Raw genomic sequence first — 12,026 nt, 5'->3', positions numbered from 1 at the left:
AATCCTAAAGAGATTAACTAAGATCTGAAAGGGAAACATTTGTCATTTATTGTCTCTAAGGGCAGCCACTATAAGACTTCAAAAGAATTGGTCTCCACAATCTTTATTTTAACCTCAACATTCCCTTTCTATCAATCCCAGGTCTTTAGACAAAACTAGTTGTCAATCAGAAAATGTTTAAATTCACCTATAGCCTGAAGCATCCCCCGCAACTCCCCACCAGCTTTGAGTTGTCCTGCCTTGCTGGACCAAACCAATGTATTTCTTAAATGTATTTGATGTTTCACGCCTCTCTAAAATGTATAAAACCAGCTGTGCTCCAACCACCTTGGGCACATGTTCTCAGGACCTCCTGAGAGCTGTGTTATAGGTCATGGTCACTCATATTTGGCTCAGAATAAATCTCTTCAAATATTTTACAGAGTTTGACTCTTTTTTTTGTTTTGTTTTTTTTGAGACAGTGTTTTGCTTCTGTTGCCCAGGCTGGAGTGCAATGGTGTGATCTCGGCCCACTGTAACCTCTGCCTCCCAGGTTCAAGTGATTCTCCTGCCTCAGCCTCCCAAGTAGCTGGGATTTCAGGTGCCCACCACCACGCCCAGCTAATTTTTGTATTTTTAGTAGAGATGGGGTTTCACCACGTCGGCCAGGCTGGACTTGAACTCCTGACCTCAAGTGATCCTCCTGCTTCGGCCTCCCAAAGTGCTGGGATTACAGGCGTGAGCCACCACACCCAGATGATTCTTTTCATCGACAATAACAAACTGCCTAGTAAAACTTCAGATACTGGCTGCCTAATCATAACTATCCGGCCACCAGTTTCACTAGATACTCTTTCACCTCTCAGTGAAAGTCCCACAGTTCACAATGTTATAAGTGACTTTCCTCATAGAAGTTTCTGCATAACATAACATAACCCTCCAGGGACTTCCCAGAACTTTGTCAAAAATTCAGAGCAGAAGCCAGGTCTCTTGTTGTCTACTGATAGCACCAGATAACCCCTTTCTGGGGTCACCTCACTCTAGGGTCTTGCACTTCTTTTGTGCCCCGGAGTCAGTCTTTGATGTTTGTAGCCTTTGCTTGAGGCCACTATCTGAATGAATTCAGGTGTTCCAGATGAGAAGATACAGGTACAGGTTCACATAATAAGGCTGTTCCCCATCACCCCCTCCACTACCAATCAGCTGGAGCACTGCAGCTCCCCCTGCTCTTCCTTTCTTCACTGCTGCAGATTTCCAGGGCTCTAAGAAAAGGAGGAGGACACAGACTCTGCTCTTCAGATCCACACGCTGATCCCCACTACAACCAGTGACCTGAACTCGGAATCTGAGTAGGGTAAGAAGGGCTCTGCTGAGGGTGCTCGGGGAACAGCCAGGAGCACTGGAAGGAGGCTGATTGAACTTTTAGATAGCAAAAAATGGAGAAGGATCCAAATCATGGAAAACAAAGGCCTGAATTCTGGTCAGCCTCAGTCCCACTGATACAAGCTTTTCCCTGCCCCTCCCTTCCTTCACCCCCAGTCTTCTCAAACACAATTCATTAAAACCACTTGCATTCTGCTCTTCTATCCTCTGCAGGTCTTTATCATCAGGACAGGGTTCCACAGATAGGAAGTACCCACCCTTTGTTCTGTGTCTGATGTGGACATTTGACGTCATTAGAAGTGCTCTTAAATACATGCATCTCATTAGACTCTCGCAGCTCTGTAGGGAGCTATTATTAAATCCATCTGAGGACACCAATGCTTACAGTTGTGAATCAGGTTAGAGAGTAAGGGCAGCAACTCTTCTCATGATAAATGAGGACAGAGCACTGGTTTAAAGGGCAGACTCTTTCAAAAAGACCCCCACACTCCATGCTATCACCAGAGAAGTCACTGTGGGGGCTCTTTTAGTTTTGGTACTTGATTGATTACAGGAATATTTCAAATCTGGAATTCTGGTTGGGAAACCGAGGCAGGTAGATCACTTAAGGCCAGGATTTCGAGACTAGCTTGGCCAACATGGTGAAACTGTCTTTACTAAAAAAAATACAAAAGTTAGCTGGGTGTGGTGGTGGGCACCTTGTAATCTCAGCTACATGGGAAGCTGAGACAGAAAATCTGTTGAACCCTGGAGGCAGAGGTTGCAATGAGCCAAGACTGTGCCACTGCACTCCAACCTGGGTGACACAGTGAGACTCTGTCTCAAAAATAAACAAACAAACAAAAACCTCAAAACTGGAGTTCTTTTATGACGACATTTTCAAGGAGTAGCTCCAACAAACCAAGATCATTTGTAATAGTGATAATTAGGGGAATGATCCCTGAGAAGGAATATGGGTAGTTAGTAATGAACGTATGTTCCACTCAGGCTTTGGAGAAAGTGTTATAAGGAAGTCAAAATTGGAGAAGCATCATTTTGCAGAGTCAGTGTAATTGCAGGCTAGGCTATCATTTCAGGAAATCGAAGCCTTCCTGCCTAGGAGCCGCCTCCCAAGTAGTTACTCATCTTTTACATTTCCCTAAAATCTGACAACCCTTTCCACTTCAAGGACATAAACCTTAAAATATCATCTCTTTTGGACACATGATCTCCTGAGAGTTGGTCTGGTAAAAATGAGCCTGCTGGAGGGTGATCGGCTCTTCAGGTTGAGAGTAAGAGAGGGGCGACAGGAGATGCTTGGAATTCTCAAAATGAACTTCGTCTATTTTTTCTAATTTTGTGGTTTGCTCACACAGGCTGAAGCATGTTTTTAGTTCTTAGAAACTCTATTCTCTAATGAGAAGTGTCATCTTCTCACTGGGGAACCAAATAGTAAAATTGCACCCAAGTACCTGCCTGGTGGGGAAGGAATTTTAAGGTGGAGCTCAGCTCTCTGGGCATTGTCTGGATAACGCTTTTCTTTCTCTTCTCTGTGGACACACAGGTGGCCCTGGTGACTGAGATGGCATCGTCTCTAAAGATCTGGGGCACACTCTTGGCCCTGTTTTGCATCCTATGCACACTGCTTGTACAGAGCAAGGAAGTTTCTTGGAGAGAATTCATGAAACTGCACTACTTAAGTCCAAGTAGAGAATTCAAAGAGTACAAATGTGATATCCTCATGAGAGAAAATGAAGCTCTGAAAGACAAGAGCTCTCATATGTTTATCTATATCTCATGGTACAAAATCGAGCATATATGCACTAGTGACAACTGGATGGATCGCTTCCGAAATGCATATGTATGGGTCCAGAATCCTCTCAAAGTACTCAAGTGTCACCAGGAGAACTCCAAAAATAGCTACACAGAGAGCAGGAGCTTCAACTACATTGAATTCCATTGTAGCATGGACGGGTATGTTGATAGGATAGAAGACCTAAAGATGATAGAACCTATCAGCAACTAGAAAGTCTATGCACATCCTCAGGTATTGGTAGAGTATTCAGTGCTTTCTAAGTAGCGGCCCCTGCCTCCATTAATAGCCCCTACCACTCCTCACTTGCATTTATTTGTCAATGTTTTCCAAATACTTAGAGTTATGAATAGCATAATTTCTTGATACCATAACTTTGCCTGTGTCGTTTCTTTGCTTGGAATACACTTTTGTCTTCATTTACCTAATTTACTCTTGCACTTTTGTCAACATTCAGCTCGTATGGCATCTGTTCTTTACTAACCCAAGACTTCCTGATATTGACTGTCTGGATACATACCCAAGCTGAACAATCTTCCCTTCCCTAAATAAATTATATGATTCCAATGTGTGTGACATTCATATATGTTATGTGCAAGGAGTAAGCATTGTGTGATTGATATGGGTATGTGTGATCTAGACTATGCATGTGATTGATGCTGTGCAAGGGATTTAAGGCATATTTTATGGGTGTACGTCTAATGTATGTAATATGTTTGTGTATATGATGAGGGTGTAAATGATTGTGTGCTTAGTTCAATACAAGTTGTGATGTAGGCACTGATTGCAGCATCAATTTGAAATAATCAAAAGTGTCAGAATCCAGTTTTAAAGAGTTGATTCAAGCAAAAGGCTAGGAGTGGCCATTCAGTGACACACAGACTCCACAGAAATGGGTTCAGTGCTCCAAAGCTGAAAATTAAGTTCTTGCTTATGTAGGAAAAATGACAAAAGAATTTAACAGAATTACAACAATTTCTGTACCAGCTGCTTTAAGAGTTACAACAAATCAATTAGTTACAGTTTGTCCCCAACTTCAAGTCTTCTTTTCTTTTCTTTTTAGCTTGTTTTCATTTCCTTTCCAATTTAAAAGAGTGTATTTAACATTCCATCTTAACGTGATAGTGATGAAGTCTTTCTAAGAGGAGAGGGAAGTTACTCTACAATGAAGACCAACAGTGGAGAGGAAAGGAGTCTTCTCCTGTACCCTTTGGTAAATTACAACATTTCACCAAACAATGCAGGTAAGAAAGAAGGTTTAATCTATAAACAGAGAAACCATGGTTACAGCTGCCTTTGTTACAGTGGCCTGGCATGTGGCTGAGGCCCCAAAATCACATTTCTTTAAGGTTAAAAATAATTTAGAGTTCCAACAACTGAGTTGTTAAATTACTTATTTTCACAGTGGTGACATGTTTTAGTTCCATTCAGATTTTGGGGCACTGGCAGAGCTCACTGGGTGTAAAACATGTAGCATGGTTTCTTGCTTGTAGTAGGTGCTCAGTGAAAATTGCTTCTTTTCTCAACTCATTCTTTGGCTTAGTACTTTCATTTTGACTTTGATAAACAAACATAACAAGTGCTCATCAATCATTTGCTCTCCCTAACTCTAGAGATGGGGATTTACACAATAAAAATACATGCTGGATATGTTGGCTCACACCTGTAGTCCCAGCACTTTGAGAAGCTGAGGCAGGTGGTCAGGAGTTTGAGGTCAAGAGTTTGCCATTTGAGGTCAGGAGTTTGAGACCAGCTTGACCAACATGGTGAAACCCTGTCTCTACTAAAAATACAAAAAATGAGACAAGTGTGGTGGCACATATCTGTAATCTTAGCTACTCGGGAGGCTGAGGCAAGAGAATCACTTGAACCTGGGAGGTGGAGGCTACAGTAAATTGAGATGGTGCTGCTGCACTCCAGCCTGGGCAACAGAACCAAAGCGTCTCAAAAAACAAAAACAAATAAGCAAACAAAAAATACAGCAGGCCGTCATCTGTGAGGACTGAATTCTGACCTTTTTTTTCTCTCTTGCTCAAATTCCTATCTAAGGGGCTTGGAGAATCACACCCTGAAAACCATAAAATATTATTAAGTGGGTTTTATTTAACTCTATATATAATTCATGTTTTATACCCAGTCAGTTTTGTCAATACCCTCAAATCTGAGTGGAACTAAAGCATATCACCACTGTGAAAATAAGTAATTTAATGTGGCTTACTTTCCAACCTGACTCTGCCATAACATCACATGACAGATAAAGAAATCAAAATATTTTATCCCAAAATATTTTTTGCCTTATTTTGAAAAATGGCCCTGCAAAGCCATCTTCTGTGGGGAAAAGTTGCATCTGTAAGGAATCTCTATTAACATAATCAGATCTTTCCCCTTCCAGGCCCGCCAATCCTGAAGAGATTAACTGAGAGTCTAGCACCTTTTAAAGGTCTGAATAGAAAACATTTGCCATCTATTGTCTCTAAGGGTAGCCACCTATGAGACTTCATCTACATAATAAGAACCTTGGTCTCCACCATCCTTTATTTTAACCCAGACACTCCTATCTATTAAGTCTAGGTCTTTCAATAATAACAACTATTTCAAACAATTGCCTATCAAAACATCTTTGAATTCAACTAATTCCTGTAAGCCCTTGCTTCAAGTTGTCCTGCCTTGCTGGACTGAACCAATGTATATATCACATATATTGACTGACATATCTCCCTAAAAGCTATACAACCAAACTGTAAACCAATCACCTTGGGCACATGTTCTCAGGTCCTCCTGAGACTATGCCTCGGGGCCATGGTCACTCATATTTGGCTCATAGTACACCTTTTTAAATGTTTATGGAGTTTGACTTTTTTTGTTGACATTTGTATGGGAGCTATACATTCTTAGGATTAAAAAAAAAGGAACTCCTCTTTTATCAACCACAGACCTACAGATGTCCCTACTGGACTCAATTCATTACGAATGTTTCTGCCAGGCATGGTGGCTCATATCTGTAATCCCAGCACTTTGGGAGGCCAAGGTGGGTGGATCACGAGGTCAGGAGTTTGAGACCAGCCTGGCCAACATAGTGAAACCCCATTTCTACTAAAAATACAAAAAATTAGCCAGTCATGGTGGCAGGTGCCTGTTAATCCCAGCTACTTGGGAGGCTGAGGCAGGAGACTTGCTTGAACCCAGGAGGTGGAGGTTGCAGTGAGTTGAGATCGTGCCATTGCACTCCAGCCTGGGTGACAGTGAGAGACTCCATCTCCAAAAAAAAAAAAAAAAAACAACCTCCCAAAAAAGAATGTATTTAAGGGCTAGATGAGGTGGCTCATGCCTGTAATCCCAGCACATTGGGAGATTGAGGCAGGCAGATCACTTGAGGTCAGGAGTTTGAGACCAGCCTGGCCAACATAGTGATACCCCATTTCTACTAAAAATAAGAAAATTAAGCAGGCGTGGTGGCCCATGCTTGTAATTCCAGCTACTTGGGAGGCTGAGGCACGAGAATCACTTGAACCAAGGAGGCAGAGGTTACAGTGAGCTGAGATCACGCCACTGTACTCTAGCCCTGGTGACAAAGTGAGACTCTGTCTCAAAAAAAAAGATGGACTAAAGCATTACATTTCCTAAGGACAACACATCAAGTAGAATATATTAGCACAAATAATTTTATCTGAAAATAACCATTTTTACTTGGTAGAGACAGGGCAGGGGTTGGAAGACTTTAAACTGCAATACTGCTCAAGAATGGAGCTCAAGACTTAAATTTTGTGTAGGAAAGAGGAAATAAATGGGATAAAAAAGTGTTGGGAAGGCTGGGTGCGGTGGCTCATGCCTGTAATTCCAGCACTTTGGGAGGTTGAGGCAGGTGGATCACGAGGTCAGGAGATTGAGACCATCCTGGCCAACATGGTGAAACCCCGTCTCTACTAACAAAAAAAAAAAGTTAGCCAGGTGTGGTGGCACGAACTTGTAGTCCCAGCTATTCAGGAGGCTGAGGCAGGGGAATCACTTGAATCCAGAGGCGCAGATTGCAGTGAGCCAAGATTGCGCCACTGCACTCCTGTCAGTCTCAAATAAAACAAAAGCAAAACAAAACAAAAATGTTGGGTTCACAAGCAAGTTGAGTCCATGAAAAATTTTGTTTGCTAATTGCAGGAGTGAGATGCAAAGTAAGAAATGTTTACTTCATACAATTTTCCCTACAGCAGTTTGGGCAGGGAAAATTACCTTGTGTTCTTCAGACTCCTGCAATGTGGAATGACTCTGGCCTTGAAACAATTAAAGAAAAGACCAAAGTGTCAACATTATTTATTAAGTGACTGCACACTTTCCTGTAACTCTGGTCTCAATGAGTAGTCAGTGTATTTAGATTGGTCATCATGTTCCAAAGGCAGTTCTTCAACTTTGCAATTTTTGAGTGCACCTGGGAAGGAGCAGACACCTGGGGATGACAATCTCTACCAACCAAACTCAGAAGAGACTAGTATTAAACCAGTAGCTCTGCCTGTAGGATCAATAGACATATGAGAAGAAACAATACTGTTTGTTTTTCTCAGTTGACAAAGGCTCTTCAAAATATATGTAGAGAAGGAAAAATATTTTCCTTCTACCCTTTTGGTTCTTGGCTGGGGCCACTGTAGCGAAAGTCAGATTAACAAGAGAAAAATAGAAATTTAGTAACATGTGTATCTCATGTATATATGAGAGAAGCTCAGAAAGCAACTCAAAGAGGTGGCTAGAACTTAGGCTTAAATGCCTTCAGTTAAAGCAAAGGAAGAAGCATGTCGGGGAGCAACTTACAGGGAGATGACCAGGGAAAGTATAGTACACAAGGGAAAGCTTTCTCATGCAGATTTAAGTCAGTACCTTCTTCACTGATAAGGGTTTCTTTTGATTTAGAGTCACCTTTCTCTTTCTGGTACAGAGAGGGAGACATCCTTACAAATGAAGGTTTCCCTTATAAACACAAATTCCCTTACAAAAGGGCAATGTGCACTCTGTTTTCAGAGCTTGTCTTGTGTATACTGCTTCTCAAAATAAGCACTTCAAAAAAGTATTTATACTACAGAAGCATATTTTGTAGTGGCATATTCTGGTCTCCTATAGTAGGTTCTCACAAATACCTCATTTAAGTAACTCTTTAAAACTTGCTTTTATGAAAGGGTTAGCAGATGGTTGTTCAAAATAGTACAGGAGGAAAGTGGATTTAAGGGCAATTAGTAATAGTTTTGTGTTGTTTCTCTGGCTTTCCTGGTGGTCCACCCCTTATTTGGATAGCTGCATATTGACTCCCCTTAGGTATACCCTTCCTCTTTTGTGTGCAGTATTGGTGAGGCTGTCCACTAAGGTCTGCAGTCCCCTCTATTGAGCCAAGGGATGGTTGTGAGATCTAAGTTAGCCTAACTGAACTCTCATAGGAAACAAGAATATGTCACCCCAAAATATGCCTCCAGGTTCAAAGTCCTATCAATCAGCATTTTTGCTGCTCTGCATCCTTACCAGCTTTGATGATGTCAGTTTTCACTGCATTTTAGTCATTCACGTAGATGTGTAGTATTATCCCATTGTTTTGATGTGCAATTTTCTAATATAGATTGAAGGGATTCACAGCCCACCAATATGGCAATACTGCCCTTGCAGAGTTATGGAGTGTTGCAAGCCAGGCTCTAAGCAGAATTGCACATTAATCATAGCGTGCTAGTACACTTCAACCCACTTCCCTGTAGCTTCTAACTTCCCAAGTAGCACGCTGACCACCTATTCCCCAGTTGTTCCTATAGGTAGAATCTCTGATACCAGAATCATGAAACCTTTTTGCTTAAGAATTGCTTAAGGTGTTTTTCTGATCTTGAATTCCAACGCAACAGCTAATGCTAACCAGTCTGAAGACCCCTACCAAGGAACTGGCTTGGCACAAGAATGCTGAATTTCTTCATGTCCCTGTCCCACGACTTCACCCTCACTTCTTGATGAATCAGAAATCCTCACACTTTGTCCCTTTTCCAGACTCCTTAAAAACCCTATCCCTAAACCCAAAACCAAATTTTAGGTTACCTCCCATGTACTCATTTGGCTGCCCTATGAAAATTAAACTCTTTCTCTTTTTCAATCTCTATTGTCTTACTATATCCATTTGTTGTGCATCAAGTAACAAATCTGTTATCATTATAGTGGCATGAAAATTATTTTAAACTGAAAATGTCTGAACAGACAGAAGCTGCAGAAAGAAACACTGTCTAAACTTAACTGAAGTCTCCTGAAAATTCAGCTGCCACTGATCCCCTTCAAAGGTATTTTCCTGTTTGAAAGGAGACAGCCCCTTAGCACTGGGATGTGTACATTTGCTGCCATAAACCCCCATACAAGGAAACTTCCAGCCAGGAAGAAATCAATCTACCCATTTCTATTAGCATCAGAAAGCTTACTAGAACCTTCCATGTTTTCCTTTTGAAGCCCCAACAAAAATCTTTTTTTATTTTTTATTTTAGTTTAGAGACAGACTTTCACTCTTGTTGCCCAGGAGTTGTCTCACTGCAATCTCCGCCTCTCGGGTTCAAGAGATTCTCCTGCCTCAGCCTCCCGAGTAGCTGGGATTACAGGTGCCCACACCATGCCCGGCTAAATTTTGTATTTTTGGTAGAGACGGGGTTTCACCATGTTGGCCAGGTTGGTCTCAAACTCCTGACCTCAGGAGATCTGCCCACCTTGGCCTCCCGAAGTGCTGGGATTACAGGTGTGAGCCACCGTGCCCAGCCAAATCTTTTTATTAAAAATAGAGATGGGAGTCTTGCTATGTTGCTGGTTTCAAACTCTATGCCTCAAGTTATCCTCCTGCCTCAGTCTCCCAAAATGTTGGGATTACAGGCATGAGCCACTACATTTGGCCAGAAACACTTTTTTAAAGTTGGTATATAACTTTACCTCTGGCTATTCAGCAAGTTACTCATTATGTAATACTCCTGTGTGCATGTGTAAATAAACTTTGAATTTTTCTCCTGTTAATCTTTTTCTAATTCACAAGCTCCCTTTGCCACCATCTTTAAAACCTAAAATGATAGAGGAAAAGTTTCTCTGCAAATAATGTGATGCTGAACATCTTTTCACTGCTCATCTGCCGTCCGTATATCTTGTTTGGTGAAGTGTTGGGGTGCAGAGAATCATACTACAAACTATGATGCATTGATGCATTGGCATTCTGGACACTTTTGAATTAAAGAAAGTAAATTAAATTAGAGAATTAAATTTACCTAGAATTAAAGAATTAAAGAAATCAAAAGTTCTTAGAAGCTGTCTCAGGACCAAAGATGTTCTAATCTGCTCTTTTTCCTCCCCCTAGCTCTCAAAAGCAGAGAGGAGCTCTCTCTGGGAGTTCCCTTGTCTGGATAAGGAAAACTTCTTCCAAGCAATGCAGTTGTCTTAAGACCCCCCTTTCTAAAAATCTCATCAGATAAACAGGAAATATTAGCCACTTGAAAAGAGAAGAGACTAAAAGTCTCTTCACACTACACTCAGATAGACCTTTCATCTATTCTTCCAAGAGCAGTTCCAAAAGAGTACCTAAGAGACTTTATCTGTATAATGAGACAACCTTTGTTCATAGTGCAGTTCCACTCTTCACCTTCCCATAACTCGTCACCCTTCCATTCAGCTTCCAAAGAGACTCATTGACAAACTATTGTCTGCTCTTTGGGGCCAATTCCCTAAAAAACATTTAAAACTCCTCAAAATTGCCTACATTTTCCCCATGTTCCCCTCCCCTATGAAGAGGGTATATGAATTTCAACTATTTAGTCTTTTTTAAGTCTCATAATTTGTATGGTTCCCATGATTATGCACAATAATAAATTTGCATGCCTTTTTCTTCCATTAATCTGTCTGTTGTCAGTTCATTTCAGAAGTTTTGAACCTTCAGAGGAAGAGGAAAAATTGTCTTTGCCCCATACCATTCAGATGTTTTGCCTGTTTTTCAGCTAGGTTGTTGGTTTTCTTATGGTTGAGGTTTTTTGAGCTCTTTTTGGATAATGTTCGTTTATCAGATATATCTTTTGCAAATATCTTCTCTCAGTCTCTGGCATGTCTTTTTATTCTCTTAATAGTATCTGTTGCAGAGGAGAAGCTTTTAATATTACTTAAGTTCCACTTATCAATATTTTTTTTTCATGGATTGTGCTTTTGCTATTATATCTAAAAAGTCATTGTCAAACTTGAGGTTGCCTAGATTTTCTCCTATGTTATTTTCCAGAATTTTTATAGTTTTGCATTTTGCATTAGGTCTATGGTCCATTTTGAATTAACATTTGTGTGGCCAGGCACGATGGCTCACACCTGTAATCCCAGCACTTTGGGAGGCTGAGGTGGGCGGATCACCTGAGGTCAGGAGTTCGAGATCAGCCTGACCAACATGGTGAAACCCTGTCTCTACTAAAAATACAAAATTAGCTGGGCATGGTGGCGCATGCCTGTAATCCCAACTACTCGGGAGGCTGAGGCAGGAGAATCACTTGAACCCAGGAGGCGGAGGTTGCGGTGAGCTAAGATCACGCCATTGCACTCCAGCCTGGGCAACAAAAGTGAAACTCCATCTCAAAAAAAAATGTGAAAGGTGAAAAGTCCAGGTCTATGAAAAGGTATGAAATCTAATCTATGAAAATATTTATTTTTTGCATATGGACATTCAATTCTACCATTTGTTGAAAAGACTACCTTTTCTGAATTGAAAATTGATCCTTTGTCACAGATTAGTTCACTATATTTGTGTGGGTCTACCTCTGGACTTTCTACTTGGTTCCATTGACTTATTGGTCTATTTTTCACCAATACCACACTATCTTAATTACTGTAGTTTTATAGTAAGTTTTGAAGTTGGGTCATGTCA

At 41.0% G+C, this 12,026-nt stretch overlaps 1 protein-coding gene across 1 annotated transcript; it reads left to right on the top strand.

Moving 5' to 3' along the window:
• Positions 1–1,227: 1,227 nt before the first annotated feature.
• On the top strand, positions 1,228–3,721 carry EDDM3B (epididymal protein 3B). The gene is made up of 2 exons (XM_011957897.1): positions 1,228–1,333; positions 2,906–3,721. The coding sequence occupies exon 2, from the start codon at positions 2,924–2,926 to the stop codon at positions 3,365–3,367; it is 444 nt and encodes a 147-aa protein (XP_011813287.1). The 5' UTR covers positions 1,228–1,333; positions 2,906–2,923; the 3' UTR covers positions 3,368–3,721.
• Positions 3,722–12,026: the final 8,305 nt, after the last annotated feature.

The sequence above is a fragment of the Colobus angolensis genome, unplaced genomic scaffold, assembly GCF_000951035.1.
Source record: "Colobus angolensis palliatus isolate OR3802 unplaced genomic scaffold, Cang.pa_1.0 Scaffold451, whole genome shotgun sequence".
NCBI classification, from domain to species: Eukaryota; Metazoa; Chordata; class Mammalia; order Primates; family Cercopithecidae; genus Colobus; species Colobus angolensis.
The sequence above is the reverse complement of the archived record's forward strand: the minus strand, read 5'-3'. Positions and strand labels throughout refer to the sequence as shown.